Consider the following 21,319-nt stretch of genomic DNA (forward strand, 5'->3'; position numbering starts at 1 on the left):
TGTTAGATTTTTTAAAAAAATAGTAGCCTTGGTAGGTAGGCTTAGACTGAATCCTTGGATTAATGAGTAGTCATGACTCTCACGGGTCATGAGCCCAATAATTATCTATGAGCCGTGACTAGGGCTGAAATTTGAAGGCCTACCCTAACCTTCAATGTGAAGGCCATAAACTAGGCTGACCTTCAATATATATATATATATATATATATATATTTGTCTAAAAATTAAAGTTTAAATAGTGGCCTTCAATTTGCACCAGGTTTGAACTTTGAAGGGCTTTGATGGACTCTGAAGGCTTCAAATTTCAGCTGACTCGTGACTCTCATGAGTCATGAGCCTGTGTGGACTTTGGAGAGCTTTGAAAAACGTGCGAGAATATGGGAGCTTTGAAAAACGTGGGAAAATGTGAGAGGGAGAATGCTGCGTGTGCACTACCGTCAATATATGTGTAGTTAACTTTGTGCGAGGATTGATGCAGGAAGCAATTAAGCATGCAAGGGGAGGTTCCATGGCGGAGCAAGTCGCAATGTTGGCCGGCCGTAAGCACCTAGTCTCTCTCCTTTCGCTAGTTTTCTGCATGCTCGCCATAGGCGGTGGCGGCGCCGCTGCTTATAACCTTACGGCAGAGGCCAATACGCTTCTCGAGTTCAAAAAGGGGCTGCAGAAGGGCGACGATGCGGTGCTCACGAGATGGAATCCCGCCAATTTGGCGTCCGTTTGCTCGTGGGAGGGCGTTATGTGTCAGAATTCTTCCACCGTGGTCGGCCTCAACTTCACCAACTTCAACCTCAACGGCACGCTAACGACGCCTCTCTGCGAGCTGCCCAGCCTCACGCAGCTCTACCTGAGCTTGAACTGGTTCTCTCAGAGCTTCCCTTACTTCTTGCTGGAGTACTCCTGTTCCCTCCTCACGGTGCTGGACCTCAGCCTGAACTCGTTCTACGGGCCTTTGCCCTCCAACATCTCCAAACTCTCCCATCTCCAGTACCTCAGCTTACAGGGCAACAGTTTCGAAGGGCCTATCCCAGCAGACTTTGGCAATCTACCCAACTTAACCCAACTCCTTCTCCAAGGGAACCTCCTCTCCGGCGCCATACCCCCGCAGCTCGGCAACCTCTCCCGTTTGCAAACCCTAGACCTCTCCTACTCCAACTTCCACGCCGGCGGCATTCCATCTCAGCTCGGCCACCTCGCCAGCCTCAATAGCCTTGAACTTTTCAATTGCAGCCTTGTGGGCTCGATTCCCGCCAGTCTCGCCAACCTCGCCCACCTCTCCATGCTCGACCTCTCCGTCAACAATCTCTACGGCACCATCCCCGCCTCTTTAACCAACCTCACCAACCTCTCCTTCCTCTTCCTCTACGAAAACAGTCTCTCAGGCCCAATACCCTCGTTATCTAATTCCCCTTACCTCCTTGAGATCGACCTTCACTCCAACTCCCTCTCCGGCAGCCTGCCAGATAACTTCGTTCACCTCAGCTCCAGCTCCTTATACCTACTCAAACTCTATGACAACCAGCACAGCGGCACCTTGCCGGACGGGCTCGCCACCCTCGCCAACCTCTCCACTATCGTACTCTACAACAACAACTTCTCCGGTAACCTCTCTTCGCAATGGGGCTTGCATTCGAGGCTTTTTCAGTTTGATATCAGCAACAATTCCTTCACCGGCTCTATCCCCCCTCACCTGTGCTACACCAACACCATGGAATACATCTCTCTGATGAACAACTTGCTGACGGGAGGAATTCCGACAACTTACGCCAGCTGCCGGAGTGTGGTCCGATTCCGCGTTGAAGGAAATCAGCTCTCCGGCAGCGTGCCCAGTGGGCTATGGACGCTTCCAAGCTTACAAGTACTCACGCTGCAAAACAATAATTTCTCAGGTACAATTACTATGCCCAACTCCTCATCTAATTACAGCCTACAAGTCCTCAGCATCGATTCAAATCAATTCGAAGGCCCCATTCCAACCCAAATCAGCCAATTCTGGAACTTAACCACATTAACTGCCTCCCAAAACAAACTCTCTGGATCTCTACCTTCCCAAATTGGCCGCCTCACCAATTTAGAGACACTAAACCTCTCCTCTAACTCAATCTCTGGTGAAATCCCCACATCAATTGGCAATTGCCAGCACCTTAACTCCCTTTCTCTATCTCAAAATCAGCTTTCCGGGCCAATACCCTCTCAATTAAGCCTAATACCAAACCTTAATTACTTGGATCTCTCCTTAAATCACTTGAATGGAAGCATACCCATTGCCTTTGCAAACCATACCTATTTGCTCTTCAATGTCTCCTACAACAATCTATCCGGGACAGTCCCGGGGTCTTTGACAAGTGATCTAGATTCCAGTAGTTTTGAGGGAAACCCATTACTCTGCTTCTCTAAGTCTTCGTGTGGTGTGGCAACTAGTATTTCCAAGCATAGGAAAAAGAGTGCCAAAGTTCTAGTTCTCATTGTATTGCTTGGGGCTTGTGGAGTAGCTTTGTGTGGGGTCCTTGCAAGGATGATTTACGCTAGAAGGAGATTAAAGGGCAAGAGAGGGGTAATTACTGAATATAAATGGAAAGTTGTGCCTTTTCAAAGGCTAGATTTCAATGAAGAAGAGGTGTTTGGGAGATTGGAGGAGAAGAATGTGATAGGGTGTGGGGGAAGTGGGAAGGTATACAAGGTGAGCTTCCCTGCAGGAGGGGCAATAGTGGCTGTGAAGAAGCTCCTATGTGCTCCAAAGGGCAGGATAAGGGATCATCAGACCTCTTCATTCAAAGCAGAGATGGACATATTGGGCAAAATCAAGCATCAAAATATAGTGAAATTGCTATGCTGTTGTGTGAGCGAGGAGGCCAAGCTGCTTGTTTATGAGTACATGCCCAATGGTAGCCTAGGTGATGCCCTTCACAAATCTTTTCACAACCAGCTTCTCAGTTGGGCTACACGTTTTCACATTGCTTTAGGAGCTGCAGAGGGGCTCTCCTACTTGCACCATGGCTGTGTCCCCCCCATCCTCCACAGAGACATCAAGTCCAACAACATCCTTTTAGACTCTGATTTCCAAGCTAAGCTTGCAGATTTTGGCGTGGCAAAGACATTCAAAGGCGTACTAGCCGGCTCCAATATGACTGGTGTGGTCGGATCCTTTGGCTACATTGCCCCAGGTACATCAACATGTTTAATTATCACTCTAATTTACAATATAAGTCAATTATTAAAGCAAATTTTGCAATGTTTTAGCGGTGGTATTATTGTGCATACCAAGATTACTTCTCGTAGATTATAATTGCATTATCCGTAAAACAAGACTAGCTGTGATAATTAGTGGGTTTAGTCATCCCTATTCTAGGCCTGACTTGAAGAATCTCCATGCAAGGGTTAGTGATAAGTGAAAGGGATAGATCTAATCCATGCAAGTGTCAGTGATTAGTGAAAGGGAATATAGATCTAATTATCAAGGGCTGAATCGTCTCAGAATAGACATATAGATCATCTCCAACCCTGCGCTTGGGACTTATGACGTTAATTATCTCTAGTAACCAAGGGAAGGGTCTTCGATAATCTAATCAACGGCTAGCTGTGAATAGGTACTTTGATCATTTCTATCGCATATTGCTTTTGAGAAATCTCTAATCATGAAGGGATGCAGCAAAATAGTGGCTTTCTGAATCTGTAATGAAGTGAGATGTACAGTCGAAATGAAGGAGAGCTTTAGAGTGATTAGGCATGATATTGTATCGTAAACGGGTTGGATTAGTGACTGCATGTGCATGATATATACTGAGAGATCTAATTATGGAGGGATGATTTAAAAAATTCGTTGCAGAATATGCATACTCGCTGAAGGTGGACGAGAAGAGCGATGTGTACAGCTATGGGGTGGTGGTGTTGGAGCTGGTGACAGGGAGGAGGCCGACGAGCATTAAGGAGTTTGAAGGAGTGGATCTGGTGCAGTGGGTGAGGCGGCTGGTGCAGTCCAATGAGGGCAATATATGGCAGGTCTTCGACGGCAGGCTTGACGTGGCGGATGGTGATAGGGAGAGCATGGTGACGGTGCTCAAGATTGGCCTCTTCTGCACTAGCACTCTGCCACAAAGGCGGCCTTCCATGCGTGACGTGGTGGAGCTCCTTCGCGGGGCCTCGCAAAATTGAAGTTTATGATTTCACACGAGGAGAAATTACTTAAAAATAAAACATTTTATCATCGGGCGGTAGCTCAGTTGTTAAGGTGTTTCGTTGTCAAAACCCAGGTCATGGGTTCGAACCTGCTGGCTACCCCGATTGATGCCTCACCCTTGTGTACCGATTGAAGCTTGCCCCTGCTTTGTGGGATAAGGGGGGTCCCATGGGTACTAAGCCCGCTTCCTAACGCCCAACTTTAAAAAAAAAATATTTTCCCAATTCTATAATGGGGGAGAAATTAAGAAAAAAACACTCACTTTTTCCCAACCAAGTCTCAACTTATTCATTCCCAACATGAAGAAACCTCTTAACCTTTATCCCATTTTTCTATCCCAAAGCAACAATACTTCTAAAATGGTGTTTCCTTGTATGTCCCAACTTATGCAGCCATGTTGATGTGAAAAGTTTGCACATCACCTTAAATCCAACCTCATATGTATGCCTATTTGCTATTATGCTGCTACTTATTTTGAAATATATCAATGCATAATGATCAAATATTATGCCTTACACAAGTTTTAAAAGCTTTGAAACATAACAACCAAGAATTTGCTCCTTTTATAAGTAACTCTAAGTCATTTTTAGGCCATTTTAAACAAACAATTGTTGAAATTTCCAATGAATAATTCTTAACATGTTCAAATTGAAGAGTTCAAGGCTAAAGAAGTCGGCCTTCAAATTTTTGAAACCCGAAAGTTACTGCGTTCCTTGCGTACTTTATTTTTTCTTATTGTCCAATGTGCCATTATTGGAATCCTTGCTTTTGACTTTCTATGTAAAGCCACTTGGGAGAACATAAAAATAGCCACTTGGGATAACTTAAAATTTGCATGATATTACCCAAGTGCACATGACAATGTCTCTTATAAAGTGTACATATAGTGTTTCAAATGGTCTCTTTTATAGGTCTCCAATATATTTGACTATTTTGGGGTGTCAAAATTTATCTCATCAGTATGCATTGTTAGTCATGTAAAATTATATCTATAATTTTTCTAAAGATTTATACTAGATGTGTTGTTTTTAACCTTCTGAATCACATAGACATGACATGAGCCTTGAGGGTTTTCTTGGAAGTGAGGCCGCTAGAGACATGCCAATCATGAGGGTTTTCTAGGAAGTGAGGCACCTAGAGGCATGGCAACTATACTTTATTGAATTAAATGGCTTCTAACTAGGTTTCTCCGACGTATGTTTTCGTCCTTGTATTTTCAAAGGTTGTTGATGACTAATACTATAACTATTACACTAAAAAATAAAACTCCTTACTCTTGGCCAAAGTATTGTCCAATTTGAATAAGGCAATTGACCTTGGGACTTTTTCTAGTCTTGCCACTTGGGATAACTTAAAATTTGCATGATATTACCCAAGTGCACATGACAATGTCTCTTATAAAGTGTACATATAGTGTTTCAAATGGTCTCTTTTATTGGTCTCCAATATATTTGACTATTTTGGGGTGTCAAAATTTATCTCATCAGTATGCATTGTTAGTCATGTAAAATGATATCTATAATTTTTCTAAAGATTTATACTAGATGTGTTGTTTTTAACCTTCACATAGACATGGCATGAGCCTTGAGGGTTTTCTTGGAAGTGAGGCCCCTAGAGACATGCCAATCATGAGGGTTTTCTAGGAAGTGCGACACCTAGAGGCATGGCAACTATACTTTATTGAATTAAATGGCTTCTAACTAGGTTTTCTCCGACGTATGTTTTCGTCCTTGTATTTTCAAAGGTTGTTGATGACTAATACTATAACTATTACACTAAAAAATAAAACTCCTTACTCTTGGCCAAGGTATTGTTCAATTTGAATAAGGCAATTGACCTTGGGACTTTTTTTAGTCTTGGATTTATTTATCTTCGTAATTTGAATTCTACAAACCAATCCGATTATAATAATGGCTAGTCTTTCTCATGTGGGTCCTCAACTAACTATGAAAATTATATGCATCATTTTTCCATGAGTTCTCTTTCTTTACAAGATAATTCATCTTGCCTTTGTGTTTACTATCTAAGTAAAAGCATGGTACATTATATCATAAATTATAGTTTATAATGTCACATTTTCAATGCTGTTAAGATCAAAATTAGCAAAGTATAGTTTATAATATCACTTTTTCAAATTTAAGTCAATATTAGGTAATTTGGGAAAAATCTCACATTTTGGGAATCAATTACTCCATATAGTTTTGGACATATCTTAAACATACTAACTCCAAATTTGTCGGAGATCATAGATTTAGATTCTACTCTTCCGATGATATGTCACATGAGGGGGTTTTGACAAACTTTTGGACAAGTTCACCATGCTCCCATTTTTCAAATGGGAATGGGATTTTTCCCAAATTATCTAATATGCTGTTCAATGCTTTAAGACCAATATTAGCAAAGTTCTATACAACTTGCTAGCACTTAAAGAAGTTTTTATTTTCATAAATAGCAACAAAGTTGATTTACAATGGGTTGTGCTAGTAAGCATTAAAACCATACCATCTAGCCAAGATTTTTGCCTTCTAGTAAATCTTCTGGTCAACTCTCCTTTTGATCTCTTAATTACCTTTCTATATCCATTTAACTAATTTCCTCCCAACGTTATGTATTTTCATTTCTTGAATATTATATTACCTTTCTTGAATTATGTCACTATTAATGAGTCGTTATTAACCAAGGCATGGTACATGGATAAAGTATCTAATCACCTCAAATCAATAGACCATATGGAAGAGGAGGTAGAAGATTTGGAGGTGGAATATTTGGCCCAAGGGGAGCTTGCTTCTACTGTAATGGTCTAGGGCATAGACAAAATGATTGCCCCATATTTTAGCGCCATTAACAGAAACTGCAGGAGGCAAGGCCATAAAGGAAGGCAAACCCAACAGCAAATAATGTAGTCAATATGGTAAAGGTGGACCGTGATGTAGAAAAGGGAGGCAAACCTAGCATGAAATGATGCAGCTATCAATATGGTAAAGGTGGACCATGATGCAGGAAAGGAACAAGAGAAACCACTAGAAGTTATGGCCGTGATAAGATCACAAGGACTTGTCAAGATACTCACAGGCAAGAATGCTGAGCTGGAATTGGCAAGGGAACCAGAACAGTGGGTAGGGCAACAAAAGGTCTGAGAACAAATCACCAAGTTAGTGCAAAGTGCACAAGGAATGGTGAGGACAATGTAGGAAAGCCCGCCCATGGGAGAGTATCTAGAGAAAAATCTAGACAGGAAAAACTTCAAGAAAAGAGAAGAGATCGGCCTAGGAAGGAAGCCAATGCTGAAATGCCAACTAGGGCAACAAAAGTGTCTCGAGAGAAGAAAAGGAAGGAAATATGGAGGGAATCCAAATAGGAATACAAAAAGAGAAGAAAAAGAGAAAGAAAGAAGGATTTATAGAAGTCAAGGCACGCCAGCAGGGAATACGACCTATGGGGGGATCTCATCACAGGATGAAAATGAACATCATGTTGGATAAAATATTGAATTTGGTTTCCAATTATAGGCAAAAGATGCTTCAAACTATAGTGCCGAATGAGAATTTGGTGCGGAGCCAGTGCAGGAACTAGAACACCATGTAGCTGAATGTAGAAATGTGGAGATAGTCTAGGACTGTGATATGTATGTTCTAGAAGTAACCATCAAGATTAGAGGTGAGAGGTCATTCTGGATAGAGGGTCAAGGGTAAATATAATATCAGATATCTTGGTTGAAAAGCTAGGGATTACTGACATGGAGCCCCCTCTATTCCACATTCACATGACTAACCAGAGAAGGGTCAAACTTGTCTTGATAATCAAAGGAGAACAGATAGAAGTGGAAGGATGTGCCTTCACTAACATGTTCATTATTCTTAAGATGACTGAAATAGAAGGTGCATATCCCATGCTCCTAGGAAGACCGTGGCTCAAAAGGGAAAGGATAAAGCATAACTGGGAGACAGACAAGATCACAATCAGGAGAGGTAAAAGGAGAGTCTACATTTAAGTTGTAGGAAAATACAAGCTAAACCCGGCAAGCCGACCAATGCATGTAGAGGGGTCCTAAACTACCTAGAAGGGGTAGAAGGTGATGAAAAAGAGAAAAATTTGAAGGAGAATGCAGATCTACTATCATTGTTTGAAGTGGAAATAGACAGGATTGTGTAGAGGTATGACCCAGAGGTTCTGGACACGACTCATTCTGAAGTGATATTGAGTGAAGAGAGCACTCATAAAGAGGAAGATGGCACTCAAGACAATGTGGAAGAATTGCAAGCTGAACAGGAAAAAGCCATGGTGGCCCTAAAGCAAGAGAAAGCTGAGCTTAGGAAAAGGAACATCAGAGTTCAAGAAGATGAGCTCGAAGAGGTGAACTTAGGGGATGATCAGCAACCCAAGACAATTAGAATTAGTGCCAAGCTAAACCAAGAATTTAGGGGGAGTGAAAAGATGCAAGGGAGAAGAGAGCTTGAGCTCTTACAAGCACACACACTGCACACTCACACTCACACACCCTATAAGAGAACAAACAAGGTGAGTGACTGAAAATTCTTCTTCTCCTTCACACAACAAAAGAGGTCCACAAAGAAGATAAAGTGACTAACACACATAATAGAGTATATACAAGCGGTCCATAATGTGAACACGCTAAGAGGAGTTGGTAGGTGTGGACTAGTTGGTGTAGTCTAGCTGTAGAATCTCTAGTGAAGATATGTCGGTGTGCCAGCTCTACCGAACCCACCTACTGTGAAGAAATTTACGTTCTGGATCACACCCCCCAGCGATGTTCTTCAAGTTCAAGCAAGTTTATCAAGGGAATTGGTCTAGAAGCACAAGCTCTATCATCGAGCGTGCTAGGTGTTGCACCTGGTTGTGCGCAATAGTAGTAGAAGGGTTAGTGGCAGTTGTGGCAAAGCAGTCAACCCACAACGCACGACGTGAGTACCATCTCGATGTCACATGTGTAGAGGCAACGGACTATAACCACCTTGGAGCCGTTGCTAAGATCAAGAAGGAATGACTTAAAAGAGTGATCAACTATTGCAGAAAAGAGAGATGGATGAGGAGAGTGTGTTGGTGTGTGCATGTGTAGACTTATGATCTGTGTGCTACAGTGTAGCCTTGTAAGCTTGTAATGTTAATTGAGTGTCATGTCATGGATCTTGTAATGTGTCAGATTATTACAAATATCTTCTATCCCACTTGTAATACTTTTGGAATGGATTAAGGGAACACATGTTATTACCCATCCTTGTCGTGTTAACTTTTACTATGTAGTGAATGATTATCTTGTAGTTCTTCTCATGTCTGCATGTTAAGTGAGAGCTCAGTGAGGAAGGGAGTGATGCACATTCACTGCACACAAGCCTGCCCAGGAGAGAGAAGTCTGGAGCATTCCCAAAAACCACTTTAGAATTGGTTTTTGAACCTTGAACTCCCACGTCATTGCCTGACTAGGCTGCCACCCCAGACTCCTATCTTGCCATTCCTCTCTCTAATAAGGAGATTAGCGAGAAAAAAGCACAAATGACAACTATTGTGCTATAGTGTGCAGATCCTCATGAGATTGGCCTGCCTATCATTTGCTGGATCGATCTCTCGTGTATTGGGGTAGAGATCATCTAAGCCCAAAACTCTGTATGTCGCCACATCCACCAAATATGTGCAAATGGGATATTGGCTCATTGCACCAACTAGAGACTAATGCAAGATAGGTGAAAAAAGTATCCCAATCCATTGAACCTAGTGGCATCAAGGGAAACCATGCAAACTAGGTAGGTGGGAGCATGGCATGCAAAAGGACGTTGACCTTTGATGTCAGTGGTGGCTTGACGAGGATGTAAGGTAACTAGGGGGTTGACCACACTCCCCTACCATGAAATACCAATTGTGTTTGATGGAAATAGTGCTCAAAACGATGATGCTATGCGATTCAGAGCCTCACCTCATCAAAAAAATGCCCTCTCGTATCCTCTGATTGCACTTTTGCATGCTCTCTAGACTGCTCTAGCTCTGCTCTCTCTCATGATGGAGATTTTCTTTTGCCTAATGGAGCTTTGTTGGAGCCCTCTCATATTCCCAATTGCACTCTTGTGTGCTCTATAGACTCGTCTAGCTCTGCTCTCATCTAGATCTCTCTAGACTAGTATAGCTTTGCTCTGGCTTACTAGAGCTCTGTGATCTAGCTCTACTCTTTCCTGGTGGAGATCTTCTCTCGCTTGCAGGAGCTGTGCTGTGAGACTCTAATCTGTATGAGATGCGACTGGATCGGTAGTCCCAGATGTTGGTTCCTACACAAAAGGTCAACCTTTAATGATATATCTACCAAATGCATAAAGAAAAATTTGAAGAAATTATTGATACCATAAAATAGAGAACTACCTCATCGATAAGTGGGGTCCTAGATCGTTAAAAAGCTTCACCATGTGCTGGATGCTCTCTATATAGCTGAATGCACATCTACACTAATAAGTTCCTCGACATTAGACAAGGGCACCAAAACGGGCTCCCCCTAAGCTACATGAAGGGTTGGTGGAGGTCTCCTAGGATGCTTGTCCTACATACGTCCTTTGCTAGCACCACCACTAGGTCAATGGTCTATGTAGTCCACCTGATGTCCCAAAATAAACTCTGCATATAATTGTTTCACAAAGTATAATGGGATCTCTTGATGGTTAGGCATCCTCCCATAGTCAACAACATATTGGATAGATATGCATTGCTACCATAACAGGGTGGGAGCAACTAGAAATAGAAAGGGGCTTCCCTACCCAAGTCACACTCCCTGCCTATCGACAAAAAGGTTTAAAAATCCATCTCTAACAGTGGGTATCCTATCTATTTCACGACGATAGGCCCCGTGAAACACTAGATACACACTCTCTCTCTATTCACTCATCTATAAAAACAATTCTAGTAAGGCTATGGAGTGATGCAAGAAGGGCATCTAGGTTTAGTGTGTAGTGTAGATGGACTATCTATAGGCAGTAGCACAAACAATAGATAGCTTGCACTCAATGAAAGCTAAAGTCTGCTATGGAGTTGCGTGACTCATTAGGTGACTTCATGCTAAGAGACCTAGAAGGTCGCGTATGGAAGCACGTGTGAAAAGGAAAAAAGGATAAAATTTAGGCTTAAGGAAGCCAAAAAAGGGCTAAAGTAAGATTACGCTAATGAAGGCGCTAATCATTAGAGTAAGAGAGCTTGGTGTGTGAGAATGGTGGAATGAGGTCGATTTAGGGCACCAATGAAATGGTAGCAAAAATTAGGGCTTTTGTTCTACCAGCTAGATGGTGTTGATTGATCCACAGTATTGGAATGCTTCCATGACTATAGTGGTGAAAAAAAGAGCCTTTGTGGTGGTTCTATCTCACAAGAGGTGGGTGGAGAAGAAGCTCGTGAGAGAGAGAAGCCTACACTCAAACCTATTGAATTAAGTAAACCAAGAATCAAGAATCCAAGAATCCAACAAAACACAACAACGAAGAATAAAGAACAAGGAGAGTTCACACGCATTCATTTGCAAGAGAATGAATTTGCATTGCTCAATGTTAAAAATGAATTTTAAATAAATGGCTATATGAATGGTTAGTGTTCACACTTGGGCAGCCATAATAACTGAAAAATAATCCTGGGCCACTAGTTCTAGCCTTAAGACACAAAGTTTGTTTTTCATTATTTAGCATTAAGCTCAAGATAAGGTCACTTTACAATGCCCACTTCTATCTTACAAAATATAAGCTTCTATTACATGTGATTAAAATGGGAAAGCACCTTATGATAGGTTGGGTAGGAGAAATCATGTTAACCTATAAAGTGGTTAATACTCATACTTGATTTTTAAACATATGATAATGTACATATGGATTCACTTGATCTTGGCTTGATTCCAACTAAGAAGTTGTAGAAGAACCCCGGGCGTTTATCTTCATACTGCCAATCGCTGGTTTTGTCCTCTCTATCGTGCCATTGTGCCTTGAGCAGGCCGGTGCACTTTTTCTACTGCAATCGTACAGCTCATTCGCCGTGTGTAGGCGACTGTGGGCAATGTGAGCTTGGGGATCTTAAAGCCCATGACCTAAGGGCCTATTATTTTAATAATCAAACTGAAAAATCTTAGGATTACGCTAGGATTCGAGTAGCGAGTTAATTCCCTGATAAATTTCTCAATTGAGTGGATCAACGGCTGTGCCTGATCTTGATTAGGAAAAAAGCATTGAATTTACTCAGATGATCAAACAATGATAGTTTCCTTCTATCTGGTTTACTCAGGTGAAGGATAGTTTAGAATTGATCTCGTTAGAAAACTCGTTAAGAAAAATTCAAAAAGGTGGAATCGTCCCCGCTTTCCGGGCGGCATGGAAAATTTTCCCGATTTTGGTTTTCAGAATGACCCGCCTAGTCTCGTGCCCGGACATTCGTGGGTGAGGCCCCGAGTGAGAAACCCTACCCCGCGAATAAGGGTGCTACTTCCGCCTGTGCACGGAGGGTGCAGAGGGATCTCACTTAGTGGAAAAAAGTTCCCCCCAGTGAGAAGGACATGAGAGTAGTCTCATATGTAGTGCTACTATAAATATCTAACATGTACTCAAGAATACAACCATTTCATACACATATGCATGTGGTCGCTTCCATGAGTCCATGGGTAGTCTCACATGTAGTGCTACTATAAATATCTGACACATGTACTCAAGAATATAACAATTTCATACACATATCCATGTGGTCAAGTCCATTGTAAGATTCCTCCCCCAGCCCCTCATGATGTCCAGTATCTTCCCCTGTAGTCAAATCCCTCTTCAGAAATATAAAAGATCTTGTTTTTATTAGTTTTGGCCTAGAGAGAGAAAATCTTCTAGAGACTGGTAATTCAATTTTTAAATATTTTTGGATGGAAAAATACCTCTTCTTATTAAAATAAGTTCCCCTGAAATAGAAGTTCAAAAAGATTTCCAAAAGGTGCATTAGAAATTAAGTATAATCTATTCAAGAGGCATTATCCTGGGGGTGAAGATTTTTTCGAAATTTTAAATTAAGGTTCCTATGGACCAATAAGATTCATCCAAATTTAGGGAGGAGATAAATAGAATAATAAAACGAAAATTTCCCAAAAATGAGTAAATACTCACATAAGATGAAGAGTTGACTAAGGACAAGGTTAATAGTTAAAAAAGAGAGATATTTAGGTGAAATGATGCATTTTTGACACCTCAGTATGGGGGAATTTCCCTCATGAAGGAGGTGCCTATTTCACATGCTTGAATGAGTTTTAAACTCCCAAATAATGAGATATTTTTATCTCTCCTCTCTCCTATTTCAACTAGATCCAAAAAGTGAGCAAAACTGACCTAAAAATGGTCAAAATTTGACCAAACTGATCAGGAAAATTCTAGAATCAGTTTGCTTGGTTAGAAGCTCACCTTTTCCTATAAATAGAAGCCTTCCCCTTCGTTGAAATTCAATAGTGTTTTGCACTGTTACCCTGCCTCTCCCAAGTGCCAAAAATAATGAATTTTACTCATAATTCATTAGTTTTTTACCTTCCCTCTTCCAAAAGATTGGTGGGCCACTCTTGTTTCCAAACAAGAGTAGAACCCTCAAACCATCAGTGGACCATAAGTTCATTCACACACACACCCTTCTCCTACCCTTTTACATATTGGCTACTCTCAGGTGGTCGGGTAGATACACACAACAAAAAACATGAAATGATAAGATGGGTGTCTACTCATATGGTGACCCCTCTTTTACAACAGATGACTAAGGTAGTGGTGGTGTTTGTCTCCTTGCTCTTTAGAAGAGCTGATCTCTAGGGGTCTCTTCGTACTTGGTGTGGTCGAAGTAGTCCCCATAAAGTTGCATTTGCTTTTCTTTAATTTGTAATCTTCTTCTTTGTGCCCAAACTTGTTGCAGTAGTTACACTTTGGCTTGTTGCAGTGCCCTTTCTCCTACCACAATTGTGACATTTCAAATTGCTTTTGTTGAACAATGCATGATCAACTGTGCCCAAACTTGTTGCAGTAGTTACACTTTGGCTTGTTGCAGTGCCCTTTCTCCTACCACAATTGTGAAATTTCAAATTGCTTTTGTTGAACAATGCATGATCAACTGTGCTGCTCAACTGTGCTTGGATTGCTTTTGTTGAATAATGCATGCTCAACTGTGCTTGGATTGCTTTCTTTTATTCTCTCTCCTTCTCCAAAAGGGAGGAGACACATCCATCAAATGTTGGCTCTAGTAGATTCATTAGGGGAGATTTGAACATATTTTGGGCCTTTTGCTGATGAAAGCAATTAGTAATGGACCAATAGGAATAGAGGATTGTGCATATTTGGTCTCCTTTAAATATAGGGAGGGAGACTAGGCTGTAGGGAGGGGGACTAGGCTTTCAACACTAATAATTACACTTGTCCCTTTCAAAAAGTAGTGTGGTCCCAAAAAATCCTTAAAATTTTGAAATTTTTGAGATTCTCCCAAAAAGTCACTTTCCCCCCCCAAAAACCCATCTCAAATTTCATTATCGTTAAAAATTTCTTTTTTCAAGTCCACTTTCCCTCTTGAACATCCAAATTAAACTCTCATTAACCTTCCTCTCTTCTTCTTCCATTTCTTCAATATCCATCAAGCCCAAAACCCTAATCTTCATAGCATCTTCGCTTTTTCTTTCTCTAACTCATTCATCGGCCAACCCTAATCTCACTACTATAGCTTCACAATTAATATGGTTGCACCACGAAGAAGATGAAAAGATGAGATTGAGGAGATCTTGTTGTACAACAAGAGGGACGATGATGGTGCTTGGGTGAGAGAGGCATTTCGCAAGGGTGCTTGGGTTTTCCTGCAACCTACTGCTATTGGTCCACACCGAGTTTGACGACGAGATGTGATGGAGCTTCATTGGAAGGGTCATTTACAGGGATTCAAAAAATTGAGCAATGGAGACTTGATGGCCATTATACAACATGTGTACACGGCATGAGACATCCATCCTCACTAACAAACTTGATTCTCATGAAACTGTAAGTATCATAGGGAAGGAAGGAGGCATGTGATATTATGATAGCTACATCTTTCATGTTTAATGATCTTATTTTTGGGTTGTAGATATTACAATAGCTACATCTTTCATGTTTAACGATCTTATTTTTGGGTTACATATATTTTTCCTTCCAACTTGGCAGAGGACCAACCATTACAAAGCCTTACCGGAACATTTCAGGCACTCCATGTAGACATTGGTGAGGCATTATTTTCTTGTAAAACTAGTGCATACCTTCTTAAGAAAAAGATCTTATTTTATCGGAACTCCTATGTGGTGCCAATGCATGACGGTGGGTTTGGTAAGCTAGAGATCCTCACATCTCTTCTCCTCTGTTCTGTTGAATGGCCAACTCCTGATGCTTGGACGGTTATGGTCATGAAATCAAAGATGCTTTGTGACATACAAGGATCTTTGAAGTTTGCAAAGCCATCTCAATCTGTGGGTCTCAATTGGGTATGCCCAATTCATCTTTTTGCTAAGATGTTGAATCAATTTACTTTACCACAAATACTTACCATGTGTGTGTGCAAGAAAGTACTAGGTGTGATAACATGGTTGCCTTGCTTGGAGAGTAGTGGAACATTGTAGAGGGGCAACATAAGGATGATACATTCAAGTACAAAATAGTAGAGTCCAGTGTTACATTTCAATATCGTAAAGCTCGTGTTACCTTATACATTATCTTTTATTACGAACGGTGGATGAAGAAAAATAGTAGTTGGGTCCCATTGCAAGCAGATGAATAAGTTGTTTTGCCTCTTGACGGGAGCACCTCAATATTATGGGAAATGAGGATATAAGTAGGGCACAGTTCAAGGTGAAGAATAGAAAAATTCAAATGCGAATGGAGTCGAAGACCTTGGTAGATGCTGATTGGGAATCTGATGGTATAAGCATGACTTAATAAGAACTATTTGGAGTTTTTTGTGAAGTTTGTTTAGAATTATTATTTGCCTTCAAATCTTGGGCTCCACTCAAACCAATTTTATAAACTTACCTACATAATTCATCAATGAAAAGTTTTATCTTGTGATTACTGTGCCTTTGGAATTTTTTATGAAGTTCTTTTAGAATTACAATATTAGGATTTTTTTTATGAAGCCCTCATAGAGTTCTAATATTTTCCTTTTAGAGATGTACTTGAGTCATGATATGACATTTGAAGGTAATTGTGGCACAATATCTCAAAACCATAGCTAGCCTATTACAAACTCATGTTCCTACCTTGAAAATTAATTTAAGTATAAATGTGTTCTGATTACAAAACATGATAAAATGAGAAGAGAATTTCTCAATCTTTACAAAAAAGATTATAAAATTAGAAGAAAATTTACAAATATTTACAATGATAAATAAATAGGGAGGAGAATGAAGCTTTCTATTTGATCTCCTCCAATTTTTTCTCCATCTCCTCTGGTTTTGTCTCCATGTCCCTTTCCTTTGTCTCCTCTGGTTTTGTGGCCTCCTTTGTCTCCATGTCCATTTCCTTTGTCTCCATGCCCTTTTCATTTGACTGCTTCTAGTTATTCTTACCAGCAAACTTGAGTTCCTTCTTAGCTTTTCTGCCAATGCCCTTCTTGGCACCCACTTGAGGACCACTTTTCTTTGAGGTACTTCCTGGTTTAGTACCCTTGGATTCTTTATGAGTGCCTTATTGAGGAGCACCCTTGGTTTCTTTATATAGAGTTCCTTTCTTAAACATAAAATGCTTTAGTGGGGTGAATGTACAGGCATTTTCTTCTTCTTCTTAGATGATGAGGCTTGCCTTGGGGTGGAGAGTTTGGATCATTAGGAGTAACTGAATTATTCAAAATAATATTGATTGCTCTTGCATGAACACTCCACATCCAAAACTCGTGAGATCCAAGAGTCTGTCAAATTAAAAAAAAATCTCAAATTTAAGAACCTAGAACTATAGAAAATAAGTTAAAATTTTGGGAAAATATTTATAGCAAAAATAATGGGTTTTTAACATAACCTACACACTACTATCAATCTCAATATATTTAGACAAAAGAAATTTCCACACATTGGCAATAACATGCCATCCATGTATGATTCCTCCCTCCAGCTTTTGAGGTGTAAAGGTGTAAGAATCTCCCCTTCTGATCTTGTAATTTTTCCCCTCTGAAATAGAAGAAAGATCTTGTTTTACCTTGTTTTGGCCTAGAGAGAGAAAATATCTAGAGAGATGTAATCTAAAATTGAGGTATCTTTGGATATAAAAATCCTCCTAGTGTCTAAAATGGTTTCCCTTGAAAAATAGAAGTTCAAAATGAACTTTCCAATGGGCATTAGTAATCAATTAAAAATGATATAAGGGACCTTAGCCTAAGGGTCTAGATTTTCAAAAATTTCTAGATTATGGTCCAATTAAGGTTCCTATGGACCAAAAATATGAGTAAATGCTCACATAAGATGAAGAGTTGACTGAGTACAAGGTTTATTAGTTAAAAATTAAGAGATATTACTAAAAAAAATGAGATATTTTGAAGAAATGATGAATTTTTGACACCTTGGTAAGGAGGGGGAGACCTTTGAGGTAGGTGCCTATTTCACACATGTGGATGAGTTTTTAAGTCAAAAAAATTGTGATATTTTTATCTCTCCTCTCTCTTGTATCAAACCAAATAAAAAAGGGAGCCAAACTGATCCAAATCTTATCCAAATTCAGCCAAACTGAAGCTCGAAAATTCTAGAACTTAGTTGGACTTAGTTAGTGGCCTCCCTCACCTATAAATAGATCCTTAGTATTTTGTAAAAAAAATCTATGAGCTATACCATGCGAGTATTACATTAAAATAATGATATTTTCTAATATCCCTTAAAAATCCTCTACTTTTGGAGAGATTGGAGCTCCTCTCTCTCTTTAACAATCCTTGGAGCTTTCTTCTCAACATACTAAACCAATTGATTGGTTGGGGGATTCCTTCTAAGATAAAGAAGCAAGGAAAATCAAGAGGTAAGATGTGATTTCATGGTTTTCTTTAATATTCTTAATGATTTCACTTCTCAACCCCTCTCAAGCTTGAGAAGTTTCAAATGAATTGTTTTTCAATCCAAATTAAGCTTTCTATAAGAATTCTAATGATGACTAATCACAAAAAGTTTATATTTATGCCTAATTAGGATGCTTTTTATGTATATCTCTCTTGCCCCAGAAGAATGGTCATTCCTATGACTAATTCTTATTCAAATGGATGCTTCTCATTGATAAATTCTCAATTCAAAAACCAAACTCTATGCTAGTTAAGCTAGAGGTTAGAAAATGGCTTTTTTATGCTAATAAAATTATAGTAAACTTATGATTTAGTTCTATAAATTGGATTTAGTTCTAATGATAGTTATTCTATCATAATTGTACTACAAAGTCTTATTCTTTCCAAAAATATTAAAAATTATCAATAATAGCAGAGCTATGGTAAAAATTTTAGAAATTAATACATAACTCATTTTTATGCATAATATGAAAAGAGGACTTCCTACCATATTCTAGGATTGGACATCCTATGCTAAAAGAATGATTTTCATCAAATTCATATAGGAAACTAATTTTTAGTATTTATGCATAAATAATTAAATTAAGAAAAGAGGAATTTTTTGTTTTTTTAATGCAAAAAGAGGAATTTCCATGATAATACAGATCCCTGTATATAAATGGAAAAAGAGAAATTTTAGTATATTAAAATAATGAATATTTTTATTTAAAGAGAAATTTTAGATAAATTTATTTTATGTATGAGAAAATTTAAATGAAAAAAGAGAAATTCCCATGACATTTGGAATTCAATCATTTAAATGGTAAAAGTGAAATTCTTGCATATTTGAATTAATGGATATTTTATTTAAATTTAAAGAGAAATTTTAGATAAATTTATTTTATGCTTGAGAAAATTTAAATGATATAAGAGGAATTCCCATGACATTTGGAATTCAATCATTTAAATGGTAAAAGTGGAATTCTTGGCATAATTAAAAAATGGATATTTTATTAAAGAAAAGAGAAATTTTAGATAAATTTTTTTACGATAAAAGAGGGATTTCCATGACATTTGGAATTCAATCATTTAAATGCAAAAAGAGGAATTCCCATGATGTTTGAGATCCAAGAAATTAAATGCAAAAAAAGGAATTCCCATGATATTTGAGATCCAAGAAATTAAATGTTCTGAATGAATTGTTATCTGATAATGAGTTCTATATGTTCTTCTTGTAGAAGGGGTCTTTATCCCAGAATTCAGCTGGGTTGACAAGACCATAAGGAACCCCAGAATGAGTTGGATCTTAAGGGAAAGAGTTGTCCTCCAAGCGGCGGCAAGATGAGGACATCATCTCGCATTTTTTAAGCGAGGTAGGATATGTAAGATTCCTCGCTCCAGCTTTTGAGGTGTAAAGGTGTAAGAACCTCCCCTTCTGTTCTTGTAATTATTCTCCTCTCTGAAATAAAAGAAAGATCTTGTTTTACCGTGTTTTGGCCTAGAGAGAGAAAATATCTAGAGAGAGATAATCCAAAATTGAGATATCTTTGGATATAAAAATCCTCCTAGTGTCTAAAATGGTTTCCCCTGAAAAAATAGAAGTTCAAAATGAACTTTCCAATGTGCATTAGGAATCAATTAAAAATGATATAAGGGACCTTAGCCTAAGAGTCTAGATTTTTAGAAATTTCTAGATTATGACCTGATTAAGGTTCTTATGGACTAATAAGATTAATCCAAGTGTTGGGATGAGATAAATCCAAAGAATAAAAGAAAATACCCAAAAATGAGTAAATGCTCACATAAGATGAAGAGTTGACTGAGTACAAGGTTTATTAGTTAAAAATTAAGAGATATTACTAAAAAAGGAGATATTTTGGAGAAATGATGAATTTTTGACACCTTGGTAAGGAGGGGGAGACCTTTGAGTGCCTATTTCACACATGTGGATGAGTTTTTAACTCAAAAAAATTGTGATATTTTTATCTCTCCTCTCTCTTGTATCAAACCAAATCAAAAAGGGAGCAAAATTGATCCAAATCTTGTCGAAATTCAGCCAAACTGAAGCTGGAAAATTCTAGAACTTAGTTGGACTCAGTTAGTGGCCTCCCTCACCTATAAATAGATCCTTAGTATTTTGTAAAAAAATTTGTGAGCTATTCCATGCGAGTATTACATTAAAATAATGATATTTTCTAGTATCCCTTAAAAATCCTCTACTTTTGGAGAGATTGGAGCTTCTCTCTCTCTTCAACAATCCTTGGAGCTTTCTTCTCAACATACTAAACCAATTGGTTGGTTGGGGGATTCCTTCTAAGATAAAGAAGCAAGCAAAATCAAGAGGTAAGATGTAATTTCATGGTTTTCTTTAATATTCTCAATGATTTCACTTCTCAATCCCTCTCAAGCTTGAGTAGTTTCAAATGAACTATTTTTTAATGCAAATTAAGCTTTCTAATGACTAATCACAAAAAGTTTATATTTATGCTTATTAATTAGGATGCTTTTTATGTATATCTCTCTCTCCCCAAAAGAATGGTCATTCCTATGACTAACTCTTATTCAAATGGATGCTTCTCATTGATAAATTCTCAATTCAAAAATCAAACTCTATGCTAGTTAAGCTAGAGGTTGTTAGAAAATGATTTTTTTATGCTTTTATGCTAATAAAATTATAGTAAACTTATGATTTAATTCCATAAATTGGATTTTGGTCTAATGATAGTTATTCTATTATAATTGTACTATAAAGTCTTATTCTTTCCAAAAATATTAAAAATAATCAATAATAGCAGAGCTATGGTAGAAATTAATACATAACTCATTTTTATGCATAATGTGAAAAGAGGACTTCCTACCATATTCTAGGATTGGACATCCTATGCTAAAAGAATGATTTTCATCAAATTCATGGAAAACTAATTTTTAGTATTTATGCATAAATAATTAAATTAAGAAAAGAGAAATTTTTAGTTTTTTTTAATGCAAAAAGAGGAATTCCCATGATAATGGAGATCCATGTAATTAAATGGAAAAAGAGAAATTTTGGTATATTAAAATAATGAATATTTTTATTTAAAGAGAAATTTTAGATAAATTTATTTTATGTATGAGAAAATTTAAATGAAAAAAGAGAAATTT

General features: G+C 38.6%; 1 protein-coding gene across 1 annotated transcript; it reads left to right on the plus strand.

Moving 5' to 3' along the window:
* Positions 1 to 476: 476 nt before the first annotated feature.
* Positions 477 to 4,446, plus strand: LOC147606444 (uncharacterized). Its single transcript, XM_086791758.1, has 2 exons — positions 477 to 3,161; positions 3,824 to 4,446. The coding sequence occupies exons 1-2, from the start codon at positions 509 to 511 to the stop codon at positions 4,147 to 4,149; spliced, it is 2,979 nt and encodes a 992-aa protein (XP_086647884.1). The 5' UTR covers positions 477 to 508; the 3' UTR covers positions 4,150 to 4,446.
* Positions 4,447 to 21,319: the final 16,873 nt, after the last annotated feature.

The sequence above is a fragment of the Cibotium barometz genome, chromosome 57 (assembly GCF_041138505.1).
Source record: "Cibotium barometz isolate CiBa-2024 chromosome 57, ASM4113850v1, whole genome shotgun sequence".
In the NCBI taxonomy this organism is placed as follows: Eukaryota; Viridiplantae; Streptophyta; class Polypodiopsida; order Cyatheales; family Cibotiaceae; genus Cibotium; species Cibotium barometz.

Bases quoted from the DNA above. Each gene is read 5' to 3' on its own strand.
- LOC147606444 (XM_086791758.1), top strand. From the start codon at position 509: ATGGCGGAGCAAGTCGCAATGTTGGCCGGCCGTAAGCACCTAGTCTCT. The intron at 3,162-3,823 runs GTACATCAACAT...AATTCGTTGCAG, and splicing joins CTTTGGCTACATTGCCCCAG to AATATGCATACTCGCTGAAG.